General features: G+C 40.5%; 1 protein-coding gene across 1 annotated transcript in view; it reads left to right on the forward strand.

Moving 5' to 3' along the window:
• Positions 1-1,387: 1,387 nt before the first annotated feature.
• The window catches only part of adcy5 (adenylate cyclase 5), a gene marked incomplete at both ends in the record, with an annotated part of 73,760 nt that continues 52,433 nt past the window's right edge, over positions 1,388-22,714 (forward strand). Inside the window, one exon of the mRNA XM_083889759.1 lies at positions 1,388-2,323. Within this exon, the coding sequence (XP_083745885.1) occupies positions 1,388-2,323 (936 nt within the window). The remainder of the gene's footprint in view (positions 2,324-22,714) is intronic.

A 22,714-nucleotide genomic window follows, 5' to 3' on the forward strand; every position in this document is an offset into this window, starting at 1 on the left:
TTGTGGTTGAAGGATTACCCACGAGATGTTATTGGGACATAAGTGAGGAACATTTACTAAACCTAAACTGGGGTTTAGTGAAGGTAAAATGGTTCAACCCCCAGTGTGCGTGGGTGTGTGTGTGTGTGTGTGAGGGCTCATCCAGCTGTGAGTCCAGACCCGCCCATTCATCGAAAGCGCCCGGGGGTCCTCGGATGTGGATTGACCGGCCTGTCGTCCAATGAAAACCCGCCAAAGTGTGACTCACCCTCCGCTGTTTCCAATGGAAGCGCGGTGGAGAGGCGGGTCGCAGGAAGCACACTTGGTTGAATGACCATTAAAGCTGCAATCAGCGGTAAAAAACAAAAAAAAACATGCTATGATGCCGCGCTCCAAACAGACACCGAGCGGTTTGTCCGATGCTGCGAGCGCGCTCTTTGGCACCGGGTAGATACTTGATGAAATGCTGCTGCTGCTGCTGCCGCCGCACAGTCGCTGGTTCTCTGCGCACGGAGCCGGGAGGATACACATCAAATCCGGAGTCGCTCTCTGGGGGATCGGACTGTGATGGACAGCTGTTGGACACTGATTCGGCGCAGATTGTTGGCGACAAACTGACCGTGTGGTGATACGGAGCTGTGCGATGGAGCAAGGAGCTGCTGCTGCTGCAGGAGGAGGAGGAGGAGGAGCGGCTGAGTTTTTCTCTGATCAGCGCGTGTGTGCGAGGATCGTGATGATGCAAACGTGAGGCTCCACTGTCATGATCCAGGCTGCAGTGAGTGTGTGTTTGGTCAGTCCAGGTGAATTCAGACACGAGCTGCCAACATGACGCTCGCCTCTTTCGTTGTTTTTACGCAGACCGTTTACACGAGGACAGCAAACGTGTCCGCAGATCTAACGGATTCACGGCGTCATTGACGGTGTTGTGCTATGATGATGATGATGATGATGATGATGATGATGATCTCCAGGGAGGATCTGATTTGTGAAACGGGTTTAAACATCTACAACAGCCGCTGCCGCGCAGCCTCTCAGTGGATGTGCGGTTAATTGGGCCCAATGATGTGGAGACAAATCCACCTGGACTGTAATGTTCCCTCCTCTCTGCGAAACTGGCTCCTCTGTGACTTTTGCGCATGTTCAATAGTTTTTTTTATTCCCAGAGCGTTTTATAACTCCTGCTAATTGTTTTTGCATAATCGCATTTTTTGCCTCTTTAGTTAGAGAGTAAATCTGGGGGCAGATTGTAGGTCATTGACGGACAAATATGGGATATTCAACGTACACCAGGCATTTGTTGCCACTCATTTTTGGAACTTAATAGTTTCCTGACATTTTTTTGTCACTGGAACAAAAGTTATCCTGCAGTTTTTTTGTATTTATTGAAGCACATTGTGTTCACACTGCAATGTCCAGATCTAACAGTGTCAGCCCACCCGGAGTTGGTGCGCCTGGGTTGAGGGGAGGGACCGAGCTCAGATCAGCCTGGGGTGAGTCTGAGTCCGTGGCTAACGGGTGCCCATACTCGGCCAGATCCCCGCGCAAGAAGCTCACCCGGACTAACAGCCGGTGGAGAGACGACGATGACCTGGACCACCGGCAGCCCGGGCGCGCCACCACGACCGTCAGCAGGGTCAGCTTCAGGTCCAGGTCGGCTTGGCAGGACCATGGCGAGGAGAACCGAGGAGAGCGCGCGTCCCCTAAACGTCCAGACGACGAGGTGAGACCCAAGTCTGTGGAGCTGGGTCTGGAGGAGCGGAGAGGCAAACACCCGAGGACCAACGAGGAGGAGGTCATGCCCGATGTGAACTTTTCTTTAGTGGCGTGCTGCACCGGCGTCATGCACATTTTCAAATCCAAGAAATTCCAGTCGGAGAAGTTGGAGCGGCTCTACCAGCGATACTTTTTCCGCCTCAACCAGAGCAGCTTGACCATGCTGATGGCGGTGCTGGTGCTGGTCTTCACGGTCATGCTGGGCTTCCACTGCTCCGGTGGACCGGCGAGGCCGAGCGTCACGTACGTGGTCGTGTTTTCCGTTGCCATTTTCCTCACACTCGTGCTCATATTGGTGTGCAACAGGAACGGCTTCCACCAGGACCACATGTGGATCGTGTGCTACGTGGTGATCCTGCTGGTGCTGGTGATCCAGGTGATCGGGGTTCTGCTGGTACAGCCCAGAAGCGCCTCAGAGGGGATCTGGTGGACCGTGTTCTTCATCCATGTCATCTACACTCTGCTGCCGGTCAGGATGCGCGCAGCAGTCATCACTGGAGTTATACTTTCTGCCATCCACGTGGCTGTTTCCTGGGTTTTAAACGGCGTGGACAGCTTTCTGTGGAAGCAGGTATGTAGATGTTCTTCTTAAAGTTGGACAGTAACATAAACATGAGGAGCTGATGCGCCTCATTCACACCAATTAGTCACAGTAGAACAGAGGATCTCCTGCTGCTGAACTGTTCCTCACACCTGTGTCATGTGGAGGATTTCTAACCCACCACCTACTCCCACCATCATGAAGGATAAGTTTTCAAACAGTTGCCAAAGTGAACTTTTGTGCCAAAACAATACATAAGAATGTAGACTGTCCAAAATCATAGAATCAGAATGGCACTTATTGCCAAGTACATTTACACATGCATGTGTACATGGTGTGTTGGTGCATTTAAATAGAATAACAATCGAAATTACAAATTAAAAAATATATACAGCAAGCAAAAAACACATGAAACAGTCGCACACTGCCATATATGATAAAAAAAATAGACACAAATGCAAGAAAAGTTGTATTCTACAATATATCTTTCAGGGTTTCTTTTGTTTTGCTCCCTCTGATTTTCACAAAAGTGCTCCACGTAACAACACATTTATTTAACAACACTGTATTTGCACATAATAAATACATGGAAGTTGTGGTCACTCAGAAAACAAAGATTTCCATGTAAAAAGTAAAGGTTTTAGTCCACTGACTGCACAACACTCACGTGTAAGCCCACATTAATAAGAGTTGAAGAGTTTTTAGAGAAAGATGAGAGTCTGTGTGAAGCAGACACTTCACTCTGCTCTAAAGATGAGGACCAAAGCACCTTTTTTAATCCGATCCTGCCTAAATCATTTTGATGAATTTGTGGCTATTGTGCTGAGTTAATTTTAGTTTATTTGAATGTTTGACCCTGGCCTGATGTTCAAAGAAGCTTCCTATGCTGGAACACAGGTACTAGAATAAAGTTACAACTATGGTAAAACACTGAACATGGATAGAACGGTAGTACAGCTAAAATTGCATGACGACTTTAAAGAATCAATCTACCAACCAATGATATTTTACTGTCTTCACGGGGCAATATTTTCTGGGCTTAAAGGGACAATGTGTAGTATTTATGGGTTTAAATGACCCAAAATCCACTTTTTTATACATATTATGTGCTCCTGCATTGTCTAGTCGCTGAATAATAGTTTTTGTTTCATTTTCGTAGTGTTTCAAAAAGTCATGTAAAATAACATGGTCGCGGGCCGTGGTTGCATAGCCACTGTTAGCAGAGAGACGCCATGTTTCTACGGGAGCCTGTAAGGACAAACGCGAGAGAACAAAACAAGAGTCTCTTTACTTGTAGCTGAAGTCCCGCCTCCTCTCTCTCCGATTCGAGAAAGACGACGAGGACGACATTTGACCCTCTGAGGATACCGTAGCGCTCAGGGAAGGGAGGGGGTGAGCAGAGGAGCAGTTCTTTGTTGTAAATTTCAGCCTCTCCTCTAGATGGCACTATAAACTACTTACTTCACCTTTAAATGTTAAAATCAGCTGCAGAACAATACACGGCACAACAAAGATAACAGCCTGTTAAACACATGCACGTATCATTCACTGAATATTTAATTGCACCTGACCTAAAAGTTAATGAGCATTCATGCAAATATCAGGAAATAACTGATCTTAAAACCAGAGACTCAAACATTGTAAAAGCAAGGCATTAAATGTCCATAAACGGAGAGAAAGAGCAAAACGGACAGATAAACAAAAGCAAAGACAGCACAATGTGAGGTAACTGCTCAGAACAGGCGGCCATTTGGAAAGTGATGGAGTAAATATACTAGATTTTTAGCAACTCTAACATACACGAAAGGACATTAAATAACATAAAAAAGTCCTGCCTGGTAACTTTCTGTCACCATGGCTGCAGCAAGTCCCTTCAACACACACTTAACTGATGCTAAATAGGCTAATTGAGCTGGCGATTGATTCACAGTCACTTCCTATGAGATGTAACTTCTGGTTGCCATGGAAAGCACAGCTGTTTGCACCGTGAAGGCAACCACAAGGTGTTAAGTGTTATTAACAGTGTGTCTGTGCGTTATACTAAACCAAAGATGAAAGTGATTATTAAATAGTTAATGTAGTGGCAAGAAACTGAGAATATTTCAGTTTGACACTCTCAGCCTTTCAATACTGGTCTTTGAGCGCATTTGTTAGAACAGACATGAATTTATAATGATGTGAGGAGGAAGCTGCTGGTGAAATGCCTGAAATTGAAGCTGTTTACAGCAGGAAAAATATGTTCGCTCTTAGCTGTGGAAAGACTGATTTTTAAGGTTGTTTGTTTTACTTCTTCCCGACTCGTAATGAGCCTACGGTTTCAAGGGATATTGTGTTAACGTGCTGCAGAGTCTATGTTCCCCTATAAACTCTAAATGCCTGTGGTCGTGTTTTTACAACATCGATATTACTTTTAAAACGTTTTGTCCTCAGAGTGTGGAATATTTCGTAAAAGGTGCTCACGCGAATGGTTTTAATTTACCACCATTATTTAAAGGTACAATTAACAGCATTGTACACTGAGCTCTATAACTCAGGATTGTTAATCCTAAACTGTGCATGCACTGAAATGTCTTACTCTGCAGCTCCTAACTTCCCTCCTCCATTGTTTTGGCTCAATTCACTGCTTTTATCAGGCCTCGTGCTGCTCATAAACATTTTTTTTTCCAACAATGCAGCTCCTCTATGCTAAGACTTTTTTTTTTATGATTTGTGATCAGTGTGGTAATGGATACCTCACCCTGAACTTTGCTCTTTTAATTGCTGTACATAGCACACCATCATGTCCCACTATAGCCTTACTCGTCCTCCTTCACAGTCCTTGGATGAGAATTGACATAAACAAACATGAACAGATAGTTTTACTGTATGGCCATAAAGACATTAGTATATTGGTGGTGGGCAGTTGACCGCACATTTGAATGCGATAATATTGCGTCAAATGGACATTGGGGGGCAATCGGAAAGAAGCATTGCGCGAGATTCTGAAATTAAGTCGAAAACATGGAACCCAAAGAGTGGAGATTTTTATAGCAGCAGAATATTCAGTGGTTTTAAAAGAAGTTAATTTACCACATGTAGATGTAATGTTCACAACTAAAGATTTGGCCACAATGTGATAACAAATATTCAGCAATGTTCCTTTTAAAATTTAAAGGTCACATCGAGTGGTCCTCTTGCACATATATGTTAGTTATGGAGGTCTACTTACATACATTAACTTGTTTTTATGCTCAAAAACCTCCTAGTTGCTGTAAACGAGCCGATAGAAATCCTCTTTTCTGACGCTGTTCGTTATTTACCATCATGCTCCAGAAACTGGAAAAAGGTAATGAGACACTTATCAATCAATCAAATTGTATTTCTATAGCCCACAGTTTGTCTCACGAGACTTCACAGGGTTGGTAACATCCTCTGTCCTTAGACCCTCGACCACGGTAAGGGAAAACTACCAGGGAAAAAACCCTTATAACGGGAAAAGAAAGGGGTAGAAACCTTATGGGGAACCACAGGTGAGGGATCCACTCCCTGGTCTTATGTGTTCAATTGTAAAATAAAATAAAAGTACTCAAACAGAGCAGTTTTGTAGTATCATCAGCTTCTTGAGCCATAGACCATCATCAGTGCATCAGTGGAGAAAAGAACGTGTTAAACACCGGAAAAGGATTTCATGTTTTTCCATCTCTTTTGTTTCTTTTTGTAATCTAGTGTATGTTTATATAAGCAAAAGACAGACTTGACTTGTAGTTTCTGTGTGAATGACATATGACCCTGCATTTATTTATTTATTTTTTTCTGAAAGTCACATTGTCATGTGATGTGTTGATGTGATTGTGTGGGAACGAGCTGCTGTATTTGTTGTTTTATTCCCTCACAATGCTGTTGTTTTTACCATATCTTCTCTCTCCTGTTTACATAAGACCGGACTGAGTTAGACCACTGATGTTTGTTTGAGATCCAAAGATAATGCAATTTTGGAGATTTTTGGACATTTGACCTGAAAGGTCAAAGCCCTAAAGATGATTGAATTTAGGGGAATTAATGGTTGAGGGCACTCAAAACCAAGGGGAAATTTTAAGGTAAAAAAAAAAAAAACATGTCGTGTGGAGGCGAGTGGAGGCGTGCCAGGACCATGTAGTGGAAGTGCGGCAATATTTTTGCCTTTGCACGCAAATTTACTCCAGTTTAAATGATAGACGCCAACATTTAACCCTTACTGAACCCACATATCTTCTGAATGTTGCTTCTTCCAGTTTGGTTCCAACTGAAGCAGTGGTTATTTTGTATTAATTCTAAGAATTGGTATGGAGTTTGTATAACACTTACTTTGTTTTTGCCAAAGCCCATAGAGAAAAGTGACACTTTCACACACACACACACACACACAGGTCGTATATTCATTGCTGTCTCCATTAGTACGCTCGAATGTTCTCTCTTGTGAATTTGGTATGTAAAATCCTTTCTTCAGATTTACTGAGGTGGCTCAGACTTGAGACATGATGCTGTGTATTCTTTGTCATTTTAAAAAACATAGGCTTGAGTTGCTCGCTTAATGAGGTTTGTTATGTGAGTTCACATCTTTTAAACTCCACATCACTCAATTTCTTTCCATTTTCGTGCAGTGGTGTATCCCTTACTGACTCTGCCTCCAGGGATAGCACAGCATGACCTACCACGCTTCCCACACTCCTTGCAGTGTCATATGAGGCTATAAACATCTTTTTGTTTTATGTATTGTATTGTATATGTAGTGGCATCGATGTTCCAACATCTGTAAACAGACTTTGATGTAAAATCAGCGGAGTTCCGCGCCTTTCTGAAGTGAACACTGCAAATCTCCGTTCCAGCCTCTGTCGTGGCAGAGTTTTAAGCAACCATGTGATTCATTCGCATCGTCCAATATTGGCCCCCAGTTTTTTTTTTTTCGGTTTTGACTCGCCTAATCTTTGCAATTCTTCAGATATTGTGGATTTTTAAACAGGAAGATAACTTCATGCTCCTGAGTTACTGTTTCCTGGGAGTGTTTGGTTGAGAAGCTGCTTCCATTCCTCTCTATAAATTCACGGAGAAGGGAACCTAAGCTCTAGCTGGGGGATTCCACTGGTAACAGGGATTCAGTCAGTCTAGTTGAATTGCTTATCACTCATAATGTGTGTAAATTCAGAACAGATGTCTACTTCATATTCCCTTCTTTACCTGTCTTCATACCACCATCCCTCCAAGATCCTAACCTGCTTGTAGGAATGTTTTAATTTCCCTGTGAGACTCGATCTTGTAGTCAGACGTTAAACCTCTTCCCTCCTCTGTGGGACAAAGCACATATGTGCTTGAGAGGACTGAGACGGACGTCTCCATCAAAATGTAAACATCAGTTTTCACATAACAAATATCTTGGCGCTAAACCGTTCCCCTGTTGCATTGTCCAAATATACAGTTTCGGCCGCTGTTTGCAAACACCCAGAGGCCGAGAAGTGTGCAAGAGGATGACGAGAGGATGGGATTGTAAGTGAACATGGATGCATGGCAGACCTGAGTACTTTACAGATACCACTGCTGACGCATTCCCCTGTGAGTCCAGAAAACTGAGCTCTGTATCCTGTAACTTAGCAACAGATTCTATTTCTCAACCGCCATCCAGCTCCTCTTAGTGCTTCCCTGGGAACACCTGTGTATATTTTACCTCCAGTCTTCGACTGCCTGCACATCATTTGTGCACTGGGCCAAACAGATAGTCACATATTTTCTGTGGTGTGCGCCTTGATATCCCCTGTGTTGTGTTATTTCTCTCACAGTGTGCAGGATATGTGCATTGAGTTCTGTATTTATGCGTCATTCTTGACTGGTAGACTGTTTTTTTTTGTGCTCATGAGCACAGACCTTATCGGACTAAATCTGGAGAAAATGGATATCATTGTTGAGAGGAGATAATAAACTGCTGTGTGAGAATTGATGTGGTTAAGTAGGAGTGGGATTTGTTGGTAGAGGTTTTTATTTGAAATGGTAAATGGTCTGTATTAATATGGTGCTTTTCTATAGTGATGACCACTGAAAGCTACATTACAGTTTTGCCATTCATACCCATTCACTCACACTTCTTAACATGGAACTAAAGACTAAAAATGCCACTAAATGGAAATTTGAACACACAGATATTTTTGAGGAGTTTATTGCTTTTGTTGTTGTAAATAATGCTATTAATCTTCATTATTCAGAGCAAAACCAGGTCTTTTAGCTTTATAATTGGACTCTCTTGCCATTTTGTCACTGCTTCATTATTTAATATGGCTTTGGCTTCTTGTTAGTTTAGTTTTCTGTCATCGGTGTTAAGTGCTTTGACCAGAAGCTTTTTTGTTTATGATATAAAATCTGTTAAAGTAAGAAAGGGTTTAATTTTCTTATCAACTACTACTGGCAACTACTCTGCTCATTAAAATGATATTCTCTTTGTTGTTACTGCATGTGTGCATCTCAAACTACATGTTGTTCACAGGCCTTCATCACTTCAGGAAATCTTGACCTCAATGTAGAAGGTGAAGAGGATCATTGTTGCTGGCTATTTTCAGGGAGCTGTGTTGGTCAAGAGGAGAATCATCATTAATGTTTGGTCCCTTGGTTTCGGCTCGTTTGCGTGAATTTAATCTCGTTACTTTGGTGTGCACCAAATGAACCCCTACTTTGCCCTACTTTGGTACAGTTCCTCTGGTGTGAAAGCTACCAAGACAAATGGGACGAAAGGTTAGTCGTGTGCAGCTGATGAGACAATGGTTTGAATGTAAATCTACACTCTACTGCAAAACACCAAAACATAAAGACTTAGAATTCAAAACATGTTATTTTTTTGTCCTAAGACTATTTGTCCTTACATTACTGCTGTTCCCTCAGTGTCTATGTGGAAATATCCACCATCCAGTTTGAATCCAGTGGCCCTGATCCGATCACAAACCGTGATACACAAATGTTTATTTTGCCCTCTGTGCTGACCAGCAGGTCATATAATATTTGTTCCTCCCGTTACATTTGCAGTTAATCCATCGTATAACGTAAAATCAACACTGGATTCCCTGCAGTATAAAGTATGTCAGAGAAAGTGTCTGATTGAGTATTTTCTTCTACTTTTATATTGTGTAGTTTTAGTCTCGCTCTCGTCTGGACCATGTACGTTGGCCTTTTATTTCCAGGACTCTTAACATGAGCTTGTTGACTCTCAATTTGCTTCATCATAGGTTAACAACGCTCTCCCAGTTCTTTGATGGTGAACAGTCTGTATTTATGTAGCGCCTTTCTAGTCTTGATGATCACTCAAAGCTGCTTTACACTATGGTTTTGCAATTCACCCATTCAACCACACATTCATACAGTCCATATTAGATATTTAGTGAAATATAATATTTCTCATACTCACGTCGCAGCCGATGGAGATATACATTTTCGTCATTTAGCTTAATAAACAAACTTAACAACGTGTTGTTGCCAATATTCAATAATATATTTTGTAGCCAATATCTGCTAATACCGATGCTGATAATCACGTGCATCTGTGTGTGGCACATTTTTCTATCACACATCCTTCATATCCATTCACATGCTGCCAGCACAGCTGTCAGGAGCAAAATGGGATTGAGTGTCTTGCCCAAGGGCACAGTGGCATGGAGACTAACGGAGGTGGGAATTGGGAAACTTCCAGTTGAAAGACGACTTGCTCTTCCACTGATCCACCATTGCCACGTGTGCTTTTCAGTAGAGGAAAAACTGTATATTCCAAGAGGTGTTAGCAAATGAATCTGCTGCAGAGTTATTCATTTATTTTTACATTAAGTTATAGGAAAAAAAATAGTAAGAGATTACACTCATTTTTATTTCTAAATACAATAGTTAGAATCCTTTAGCTTACATTGTATTGAGATTATACACTATATATTCAAAGTGAACATTTTCCTCTGCTGGGTGGGATACCCAGGTTTGGGCAAAATTCCAGATGGCTCATATAAATAGTTCAACAAGAAGAACAGATTGTCATTAATGGCCGGTCTGAAAGAGTATAATCATAAGTGCTGGTGTGACTTGTGTGTGCCGGTGTGTTCATTGGGGCGAGTAGTTTCCTCCTCCCTGATATCATGATACATTTTGTCATTTGCCGTAACCATAATTAAAGGCTAAAAACCACCTGCATGACATTCGCTGCAGCTTACTTTGACTTTGTCAGGTATTTGTCTTGGACAAAAAAAATTTAGGTCACATGTCGGGTTTGATTTGGGTTTGTTCAATATTCTCCGTTATTCCTTCTGGTTCAGGTTGGATTTGGACTGAACTATTGTGTCTGTATGAGACTTTAAATTGAAGGACATTAAATTTGATGGGAAATAGGTTTATAATACGTGTTTGCAGACAAGTACAACTGCACTCTGGGTATAAAATAGGATTTAAAACAGAGAGCAGACGGATGGTTTCATGGTGCGAGTAATAAATAAGATGCACAGATGTATATTAATTATCAGTGATGTTGCTGTTGGTTCAGTCCAACCTCTTGCACTCATATTTCATCACTGCAGCTCGGTGGAATATTAGACAGCTTTGTTAACATAAAAAATATTTTTACAGACTGAAGGATGTGACAACCTTGGCTATGGAAAGGGTTTTGCGTAGCTATTCTTGTATCAGGACATGAAGTCTATCTAGTGTTCACGTGTGGCAAAATTCATAGGATATTGATTTACATTCAAAAACGTTGATCAGGAAACAAATGGTCATTCCCCACAATCAACACTCTGCTGCTGACAGCTCTGTCTTTGATATGAGGAAGACATGCAGCCGCTTTCCTGCGGTTTCCCTCATGATTTTTCCTTCATGAATGAGTCATTGATTTAATGAGAGCCGTGTCCTAGTAATGTTCCATATAAATGTTCTGGAAGCTGAAATACATATCTGCAACAAAGCCTGGAAGGAGCAAACAGATGACTTCCTCTCGGTGATGCCTCCAGATGTGAAGGTGAATAAAACCATTGAGGAACTGGAAAACAAAGTGTTTGCGTTTAGGGAGACCTACAGTCCTTTTACAAGAATTGTAGTCCATTCTTACATTGAGGAAGGATTATCTTGAAAAAAAAAAAAAGATTATACTACCCATAACTGTATGTACTGTATAAAATAAAAGTCCTTTGGATTTCGTTGGCTTACAATAAGCCTTTTGACCAATGCTTTATGAAGGCTGTCATCTTATGCTACCATGTTTCCACAGCAGCCTGAACAAATAACAGCCAGAACATGTGTTTCATGTGTTGAAGTGGAAGAGTCCATTCAAAAGATGAACAACATCCTTGGGAAAGAGGGAGCTTGAGCAGAGGAGTTCTCTCGTCTTTACAAACTGCAGTCTCACCATTATATTAACATTAATTATTACGCACTGTACCTTTAAGTTGAATCCTATCCCGCAAGAACTGAAGCCATCAATAACATCATCTATTCCACACTTAATTGCTTATGGTAGAGAAAATTGTAGAGTTGGTGTTCGATCCCAAACTCCTCTCAGTCAGTGATGCCTCCGGAAGTGAAGGGGGATAAAACAATGGAACGACTGGAAAACAGTGTAGCACTGGTCAACATGTGGACATGTTGAGGTACTGCATATAGATGTGATGAGTGTGTGAATGGGTGAAAGGCAAACATGTAGTTTAAATCACTTTGAGTTGTTCTCAAGACTAGAAAAGCACTGTCTAAATACAGACCATTTACCAAATATAGACCATGTCACCTTCTAATGCAGTTCACTTTTGTTTCTTTTTTTTAATTTCTGGTGATGCATTTTATAATAAAAATAAACCTCACCCTCACCATTAGACAGTTTCCCCTTGGCAAAGTGACATCTCCTCTGTTGCTCTTTATAGATTTTGTCTGATTTTTCTCATGAAAAGTCCTTTGGGGAACATTTTCTTGATCTACATTGGACGAGTTTTTTTCTGCATGTTTTTTTTGTTTTGTTTTGTGACTGATGTCACAACATGCTAATTGAGAATAAAAACATTTGCATTGTGCCTAATGAGGTTGCACAGTGTTTGTATTATGTTAGTCCTACGCTAATGCTATTCGTAGCCTCGCTTGCTTACCTTTGGAAGCAGGTTCGCTAAAGTTAGCCGCGTAATAACATGCTAATTCAAAATAAATCGTTCCATATCGTACCAAACAGACACTTATATTTTGGAAATCTGAGAAATACAATCACAAATATTGTTATTGTGATAAGATATAAGATCATAACTCTACTTCAGTTATTTCACTTGACCAGACTAGATGCTCAGGGGCCCCCAGGTCATTTGAGTTCGAGACCCCTGGTCTATGGACATAGCGTTTCTCAGGCTATGTCGATTTAATCGGCCTTAAAGATGTAATATTATGCTTTATAAATATACTTTTAATCAGATGTTGTTTTTTGTGTGTTTAAGCTGACAATGGCTACTGTAAAAAGCAACAGAGCATTATGTTACTTGTGTGCTTTGGAGAGCTGAGGTGATGATGTTGAAGTTGTTTTTCTGCACATGGAGGATGATGCCCAAGTTATTACTTGTGTTTTTTTGTATCTGCAGACACTCAAATGAGTAGCTAAGAGTTCCTTTTCACAAGATAGATTATTGTCCTGCATGTTGATTTAGTGACTCTGACTGAAAACTTAAAGAGTGTCACCATCACAGCTGTGGCTTTTGTCACAGCTATTTCTGGCCCTCATGACTTCAGATCTTTTATACTAATAAGATTGTATATATATGATTTCCTTCTTTTATACAGATTTGTCCTGTTGCTATGCAACCGAATGGCTTGCTATTATCTTAAATCATTCACTGGAAATAGTCAGTTGTTTTTTTAAAGGATTCTTCCTGAATAGTTCTCAAATGTAAGGCACTGTTTTTCTCTTTGTATTTGCATGCTGGGACAAAGAGTAAATTCACACTCTGTCCAGCCTGAGGAAGGATTTTATGGTTGCTGTGACCTCATAGGCCAAGTATTTTCAGTATCGAGTGAAATTGTTGACCTGTAACATAGAGTGCTGGTTTAAAAATAGCATCAGTAGAAACAACTGAATAATGTCTCACCAATACAGTAGAACTTGTATTATTATTATTATGATGATGATATTTTCCTTTCTCATCTCACAGTCACAACTCACAATCAATTAATCAGAGGCTCTCAAAGACTGGAGTCAACACAACTGTGTGTGTGTGTGTGTGTGTGTGTGTGTGTGTGTGTGTGTGTGTGTGTGTGTGTGTGTGTGTGTGTGTGTGTGTGTGTGTGGGTGTGGGTGTGGGTGTGGGTGTGTGTGTGTGTGTGTGTGTGTGTGTGTGTGTGTGTGGACCGTAGCTGCAACTGGCACAGGAATAAGAGCTCAGGTTAAACCTCATGAATACAACTGGTGTGTATGTGTGTGTATGTGTTTGTGTGTGTGTGTGTGTGACCCTTATGTGTAAAACCATTGGAGTCCGTGGTATCCAGGGCAACAGCCCCTCTTTCCTGGCCGGCTGTTCACCCTCCACCTGACCATATGCCTCCCAATGTAACCGGATCCTGTGATGTGAAATGTGGAATTACATTTATTACCGGTTCTGTGTTGTGTGATGTTTTATGTATGTATTGCTTTTTAATGTTTTTTTCGCTGATAGTGATGCTCTTGGTCAAACCTCACGTTTGTGATTGTTTTGTTTTTTTTGTCATTTCAAGCGCTGTATGTATCTGTATTTTCTTGCGATTGTGTTTTTGGTCTCTTGCTCATCTGCAAACTGCTCTGCTGTGATCAGCAACTTTAGTCACAAACTATGTCCTTTGCTGCTTGGCAGGTGTCAAGAGAGGACTCCTCTGCTCATCCCTCCCATTTCGCAAGCGTATCAGGGAAATATGGTGACCTTCACACAACAGAAAGGATTTTGTTCTTTTTTCGTTTGCAAAATATACTTCGAACAGGAAGGGCAGATTGGGCTGCTGTAGAAAAATTGCATCACAACATTAAGCAAGGCCCTTGCCTGCTGTTATGTTACACACTGGAGCTGCAGCATTGGTCATCATTTTCTGAGGGTTTGTCAGAATAGACAGAATCTTTTACCTTTTCAGCTATTTGATATACTTATTGATTTTTGCTGTTGAGGATGACACCTCTTCTGTATCAAATACAATCACCAGCTGGATGATTGAAAGGTAAATAGCCTCGTTCAACACTGCAGCCTAACTCGCATCTCTGTCGTCCATCAGTATTTCACCAAACTTCCTTTGAAAACAGAGGGTGAATCTGTGTCTCAACCTAAAGGAGATTCTACACTCTACTTTTTAAAGCGGACCTAGACCAGAGGTTCCAATTAACGCTGTTTTTTAGTGTGTATCTGCATCATTACCTTGTTTATGAAGCCCTGAAGGTTCTAAACAAACAGTTCAGTCACTGCTGAGAACGCTGTGTTTATTTTAATCTCAGGCTCAGTGAGATCTCTGAAAAAACCCGGTCCGGTTACGTAAACACCGGTTCTCCTGAACAGCAGATCCTCCTGCTCCGGGCACTAGTCCGGGCACATCCGGTTGCGTACATTGAACCACAGAAGAAGAATAACGTCCGTTGTGGAGGTGTTTCACGAGCAACAGTGTCTTCTGACTCTGGGTCTGACTCTGGGTCAAAGGTCGTCAAAGGGACTGAGGCGGGGAGTCGTGAAGAAGCTATTTTTAAACACTGTTAAAACAATGTTTTGATAATGAGTAGCAGTGCATCCACCGTTCCAGAGGGGGGAGCTGCGCTTCTGAGAGCGGGTGTGCTGAATATGTCACTTCCGGGTATTGGCCAATCACAAGACTCTGTCTTCTGGGTGAGAGAGTTGAGTCTGAAGTATCGCGACTCAGGAACAGCATCAGAAAAGAGGATTTCTATCGGCTCGTTTACAGCAACTAGGAGGTTTTTGAGCATAAAAACAATTTAATGTATGTAAGTAGACCTCCATAACTAACATATATGTGTAACAGGACCACTCTATGTGACCTTTAAAAAAGGTGTGGGCTGAATAAATAGCGTAGCATTAAAGGTTATCTAACAGCTAATCATTTCATCTAAAATGTCCTTCTTCAGACATCATGAAGAGCCCTGATCTGACTGAACCATGCAGTGCACAGAGTGTGCTTGCATGCACAGTCACATAGCATGGCTCACAGGCTGCCTTTGTCAAGGTGGCACGAAGAGTCCATTGAGCCCATTATGTGCCATTATGCTAATTAGGGAAAGTAATTCCATTATCATCAGTAATGAAAGCAAAGCTATTGTCCTGTCTTTAGGTCCTTGAGAGATGGAGGGTAGAAAATGTGGTGTTTTTCTGTTACTCATGCTAGAGCTGCTGTTGCACATTTACAGATGAGTCACCAGTGATGTGTGAGAAGTGGTCTTTAATGTGTTGATTACGGAATTGATTATGCAGCCTATTTATAGAGCTGTACTGTGAAATTCCGTGTGTAGGAAAATGCAGTATATTTAGATTTAAAGTCTCTCTCTGATGTCCTGACAAATCGATGTGTCACTTTTTGGGTTTTGCAGAGCAAACACATTTAGTCTTCTTGGAAACAAACCTCCAGCTTCCACGGACCCCTTCATACTTTTATAGAGGAGCCATTGTGAGAAAGGCATAAAAGCAGCTTGCTCTGGAGGGAGAGTGCATGACGGAGGCTAGATATGGGGCAGAATGCCCATCGCCAATTACCCCTCCTGCACATGGGCAGCAGAACAATTCAGGGCACAAATGTCTCACAGAGAGCAGGCAACACTAGCAACTGTTGATGTGTGTGTTTGTGTGAGATGTGGCAGGTCATCTTCACTTACTTTACGCTGTTTGAAAAACCAACAGCCCAAAACTCAACAGTTATCTATTTATCCAGACAGTCGACCAGAAAAAAAACGCAAATCCTTTCATTTGAGAACACAGCAGACCACGAAGTGTTCAAGTGGAGTGGTGATCTAAAAATAGACTCTGTTTAATTAGTCAGTTCATGTTTACTGCATTTACTCTTCACCCATCAGTATAATTAATATGGTACTAGATTACCTGCATTGTATTGTATAGTCTCACTGTAGGGAAGCATGTTATTTTAAAATGGAGTATACAGATCAAAGTGCTGTGACACAAACTGGATCATCCTCATGATTTTCCCCCCAGAAAAACAAACTCGAGGTCTATTTATTCTTTACTAGGGAGCTGGAGAGAGAGGCAGAGAGAAAATAGGGTTCTGTACATCGGTTTGTTCTTTTTATATTTAGAAAGCACTGGTTAGATTGTGCTAAAACTAACTCTGAAATTACAGATGGTCCAAATCGGGCGGGAAGGGCCGGCTCTTAGTCCTGAGGTTATCATTATTCTGTGGCTGGTTGTCAAGGAACAGCCTCAGTGCTCTGATCTCTCTCCAGAGATGCTTCCCACATGTGTTATGACTGCGAGGTGGAGCAGTAAAGTAACAAAGGGTGTGATAAGGCTCAGTCTCCTTCACCTGGCCTTATATGGATGGAGTTTAAACCTCGAGCGCTTTGGAAGCTGAGCTAAATACAACTCCTCAATGCAGGTCATGGATGAGTTGTCGTCCTCACGTTTCCTTCATCCATGTTTTCACTTGTACGCTTAATTTTCCGGTTAATCCTATACGAGTAAAACTCTGGTACTGGAGCAGAGGAATTCTAAAATTTGAGAGAGGTTTTCATTCAAAAGTGCTACTATTGCTCAACATAGACCATTTTCTATTTACATCTATGTTTTTATTTTGTATATTGCAAATATCTGAAGGAACGTCTGTATGTTAATCACTTAACTGTACACAGGTAAACCGTTAGTTTACCGTATTAGTTCCTACCCTCCGTTCATCTACTCACAACTACTGTGTTACGTGTATAGCGGGAAAAAAAAAAGGTTGGGATTTGAGTGGAATATAAAAATCTATATTAGTTGCTTAATTAAAGGCATATTCCTTGTAGTGTACATGGTGTTGCTCTTGACTGAGTTCTGATTTAAGATCCCATATTATGCAAAATCGACTTTTTAATCATTTAAATCCCTACTCCGTCGCCAAAGTGTGAAAAAAGATGACTCACTCATGTTTTTGTGGTCCTCCTCAGTCTAAGTACAGGAGATAAAACACACAATGTTGACTTCTGCACTCATTGGGACATCACAAGATGCTAAATTCCTGCAATTGTTGTCTTACTGAGCTCCGCTTTGTCCGTAAAACACGTGAGAGTGCTGGTGAGGGCAACGGTATCAGAAAACCGGAAGTCCGTGAAAAGATCTATTCTTGGCTCCACAGTGCAGCACAGAGTTCTACACAAACTTCCAGCCTCAGAGGATTTATCTGTCCAGTGGATACATGTTATATATGACAGCAATGTGTCTGCTAGAGCCTGAAAATGATCACTTTTTCAAATGCTAACTGCTATTAGCTCCCAGTAGCCTCTGTGACTGATGTCATTTCCTGTCCCTTACTAAACAGGGTGTTCTGAACAGGGCTGTTTTGTTCATTAGGACACCAGGGAACTAGTTTAACTTGGATGAAATAGGATGAAAAGAAGAGACAAATTACATTGTGATTGCCAACAATCTGAAATAAAGTAGGGATTGGACAGACAAGGACCCGTCCCTGTCTCTTCTCCAATCTACTCTGTGTGGATGGTGAGCCTATTGCTCCTGACAACATAGCTCCTAAAGGAACATTAAGGCACTAAAACCCCTCCACGGCGGAGGTGACGGTTAAAGTGTCTAATATACACATTTAATATTGAATTCAAGACAAAGTACCTTTGAATTTGGTGGTAGTCTTATTTTTAGAGGGGCATTCACTTCTTTTTGATGTTTAAAAAGGCAGACAGGAAACAGGATAGACGAGGGGAATGTCAGACAGCCTGAATTAAACTAAAGACTCTGTTATGTGGTATAGAAGTTAACCATAAGGCTCTGAAGCCTGCATGAGTAGTCATGACCTCTCGATTACGAATCCTGAGTTAAAATTCCTCCCGAGTACTAACAAGGAGATTTTTCACATTCTTGTCCTTTCACCTCCCACAACGATGCTGTTTTTGTAAAACGTCGCAGGTCAAGGTTCTCACTGAGGCTTTTATTTTACTGGTGTTACCATCTTCATAATATGCTGTTCAATCTCCATACACATGTATCCACAAATGGTAATCCACTCTGAGAAAAAAAAAAAAAGTAAGGGGACTTTAAGGTACATTATAAGGTTAATATACAACAAATTCACGGGTTGGGATTCCAACAAAAGTACATCATTGCAAAGTTATGTGAAAAACACTAATGCTTTTAGTCATATACTAATTTCCTGTGCCAAATTTTCATTCACACGAGGCAAATTTCAGGCCTCTGAGGGCTTGTAAATATGTGCATGGATGTGTGATTTAGGATTTGGAAAAATCTGTACGTAGACATACAGCAGGACACAGACTTCCACACAGATTTGCAGAGGATCAATAATATGAGCTTTTCTGAAGCTCATTGCTCTCATTTGAGCTGCAGAACAGGAAAGAGGAACAGGAAATGAAGAAATCTTTGCCTTAATAATCGTAGTGACCTCCTCCTTTTTGTCAGAAAACCGTCCGCTGTCTTGTTCAGTGAAAACACGGAATAGTTGGATATTCAGGGGCTCTCGTATTTACTCTAAAAGCAATGTTACATTAGTTCTTTTATTTATTGAGCGGCCCCAGTGGTTCCACATCATGATGCAGATGTGAAATTCCCTCATCTTTAAGATTGAAGAAATCCAGGCGAGTCTAAACGTAGATTATCCAGAAGTGAGGGATGCCAACTTCTAAAATTAGTTATTCTCTTCTATTTATTGGGCTATAAAATTATTAAATTCCTTATGGCTTTACTTCAAGTGACCATTTTGTAATAAGTCTGATTTACCTGAAGAGATTTGCAGCTGTAAATCAAAGCTGCGTGGGCTGTTTTATTGGCACCAGTTTACTTACAATAAACCACACATAGAGGAATGAAATGAAGACTAGATCTTAAACCCCAGAGGAGGAACATTTTTTCAACATACAAATATAAAATACAACAACAGGCCTTTCTGCTAGACAACCTAGATTATTATTAATAATAAAAAAAATGATAGATAAATAATTCTTGAGATGCAACTCTACTGAGACCACTAGTTTTATTTTCATATTATCTAAAATGTAATATCAAATGTTTGATCAACAAAAGCGACAAGTATGCAAACACATAACAAGCTTTTACACGAACTGGATTAAAGACTAAAATGTGAGTGAGGAAACAGACTCACAAATCAGTTCAGAAAGCTCTTACACAAACGAGCTTTATGTTCACACATAAACATCTTTATTAACTACATGTTATATCAAGTGAGCCATACAAAGTCTTGTATGTCCTCTTGATTCCAACACACCACCCTGACTTATTCTTTCTTGTTTCAACATACACTAACTTAAAGAGAAGATGGAAAGAGGGAAACGTTTTACATGCGACACACACAGACGAGTGACTAGTGACTTTTAACCCTAGAACACCATTGCGATTTTCATGAAAATGAAGTTTTCATCTTCATTATTATTATTATTTTTTTGCATTTTTTCTTCCTAAATTCCTAATTTTCCAATAATTTTGGAGCATTTTTATATGGTCCCCTCATGATGCTTGTTAGACATGACACAGTTTAAAATAAAAGAGCACTACTCAAATTTGTCATGTATTGTCATTTTTTGATGTATTTTGATGACAAGTACTTTTTATTGGGTGTATTTATTATATCGTGTAAAAAGCACCCGGCGTTTGTGATGGTGTTTTGAATTTGAGCGACAGTGTTCTAGGGTTAAATCAGTTGTTTTCAGTGTAACTGAATCATTAGAAACAGTTGATTAAAAATATTTGTTCAGTACTTCCTCCATGACCGGAGCACAGAGCGTGTCTGACACAGTCACTGGACTGTAATACAACGGAAGGGGTTGTGATGCATCTCGCCAGTCGCGACTGCGATCGCAGGCTTTCAGCAGTGCGTTCGCTAAATACACCAGACTTCTCTGTTAAATGATGAGATTTTGGACATTTCCTTGGTAATTGTTGGAGATTAACTAACGTTTTTAGGATTGTTATACTGATTTCGGGCGTTGTTCACTTTGATTCTTGTGTCTTGCTCATGCCTCTTCCTGTGACGGCACTCTGACCAATCAGTGGCTGTCGGTCTGACGACATCATGCATAGTAGCATCTCAGGGACGTCACCAGAGCAGCTACTAAAAAAAGTACCAGGTACTATCGCCGATGGAAACACAAAATAACTGTGACGCCCTGAGTCGACGCGTGCTGCTCTAGCGGAAAAAAGGGGCTGAAGTTGTTTGTTGTTGTTGCAATTACCATAATTCTGATGATTGTGGCAGAGAATAAACATTATTTTATTGCCTGTAAGAGGTAACTAGATGCTCATAGTACAGTACTGCATGGTCACAGACACACGGACGATATGGTGTTGTAAACACAGAGATGTGTTGTTAGGGAATGTTGACACCACTTAACAGTCTGGAGGGTTTTGGCAGGCTCAGCCGTGCATTTGGCATATTTGAAAGGTGCTATAGTGTAAACTGTCACTGAACAGGCCAGTTGTAACTGAGAGTCGGTCCAACGGCCACAGTCTGTTTTGGCGCAGTGCTGTGGAAATCAGAGTGTGGGTGTGTTTGATCACTCATACAGAACTGTCATGGCCGCCAGGACGGCTCCCAGACACCCAAACACAACAGACCCACAGACGCACGACATCACGAGGCATGTGGATAAAAAGAGAACAAGCTGAGATAAGTGCACATGAGCTCAGGACGTCTGTCACGTTTACATGTCCCTGGAGTTCAAGTCCCTGATGGAAGCTTCTCCAGCAGCACTTGAACTTACCCTGGATACTCACTTATTACCCAAATTATCTCTGTGCCCTGGAGACAACATTTGTATTTTACATCAAATCACTCTTGTATTTCCATTGGTTTGTTTCCTTCAACTGAAAAGAATAATTACGAAATGAAGAACAAGATGCACTGTATTTTCACTGGTTACTACCAGATATTAACCAATATGTGTTTTTCTATGGCCAATGATTCGGGCCATTATATTGGGCCTTTTTCCCTCCCTCTATTAAAATACAACATTTAAATGATGACAAATGATACAGAAAATAACTTAAGCAAACAACATTGATGGTCTGTCTGTACGTGTATATTTCAAATACAAATAATGTATAAACTAATTATTAAATACATGAAACAGGCCATCAAAAAGCTCAACTTTGTTAAGTAAACAAGTTTCTGAAAACAAATGTGTAAACATACATTAATTAGTATTAATAATAGAAAAAATATCAAACATCTCCAAGGTCCAATTAAGTAGAATCAATAATTAATTTACTTTGAGTTTCTTTGAATAGTTTTAATCATCACCTTTACTCAAATGGATGAATTACATTTTTTTATCAGCAAATGTAAACAATGTGAATTATTTCCTCATTATTAAACTGAATATCTGATAATATACTATAGTTATGTCAACAATAATAATAAAGGCTTTAGCCCAGAAGAACATTTTAATAATGGCTTTACTGTACACATGAATTTGATTGGAAGTTTCCTGTCAGCTGATCGCTGCACAGCTGTGAATAAGCCTGTGGTTTATAAGCATGAATGAAACAGCTGAACCCAGTGAGCCAGCGTTAGCCTCCACCGAGGCCACACTTAATTAATGATGGCTCTGATCCAGTGTGTACTGCAGTACTGCAGCTCACCATGTTGTTGGTTTTAACTGTATCAGTCTATGCAGGGTGCGAATTGTTAAAAAAACAAACCATTTTTTATTTTTTTTATTCAAGGGTTAGGCATAAAGAGGGGGTGTGAGGGGGCATCAAAACATAGTATTTTAATTAAAAAAAGTATTGTTTTCCGTCTTTGATGTGTTCAAAACCACCCAAAACTCAGAAAAAAATCCACTGACTTGTTAAAACCTAAATGAACAGTTGTACAAATTCAAATTCCGAGTTTCAAGTTGTCCTTGAACCCATCACGCATCTTACGTCAAAGGTCAGTAGTAAACAGAATAATCTGCACAGTGAAAGCCACTTAACATAATTCACTTATTATTTAATATTTATCATCACCCATGGTTTATGAGGTTTCATACACAATACACTGATATAGCATTTGTTAAATTGCACATAATTAAGAAATATTTACACTCTATTATTATTATTATTATTATTATAACAGTCTATTAACGATCTATAACATTTTTGAATGGGCCTGTGCTTTGAGTTCACTTGCTCAACCACAATCATCATCATAATCTTATGACATTTCTGTCAACAAATATGATGATGATATGTCGCCTACTTTAACCTCATAGTTGTGGCTGTGTTTGAAAATGATTACAAC

The sequence above is a fragment of the Microchirus variegatus genome (assembly GCF_963457635.1).
Source record: "Microchirus variegatus genome assembly, chromosome: 5".
In the NCBI taxonomy this organism is placed as follows: domain Eukaryota; kingdom Metazoa; phylum Chordata; class Actinopteri; order Pleuronectiformes; family Soleidae; genus Microchirus; species Microchirus variegatus.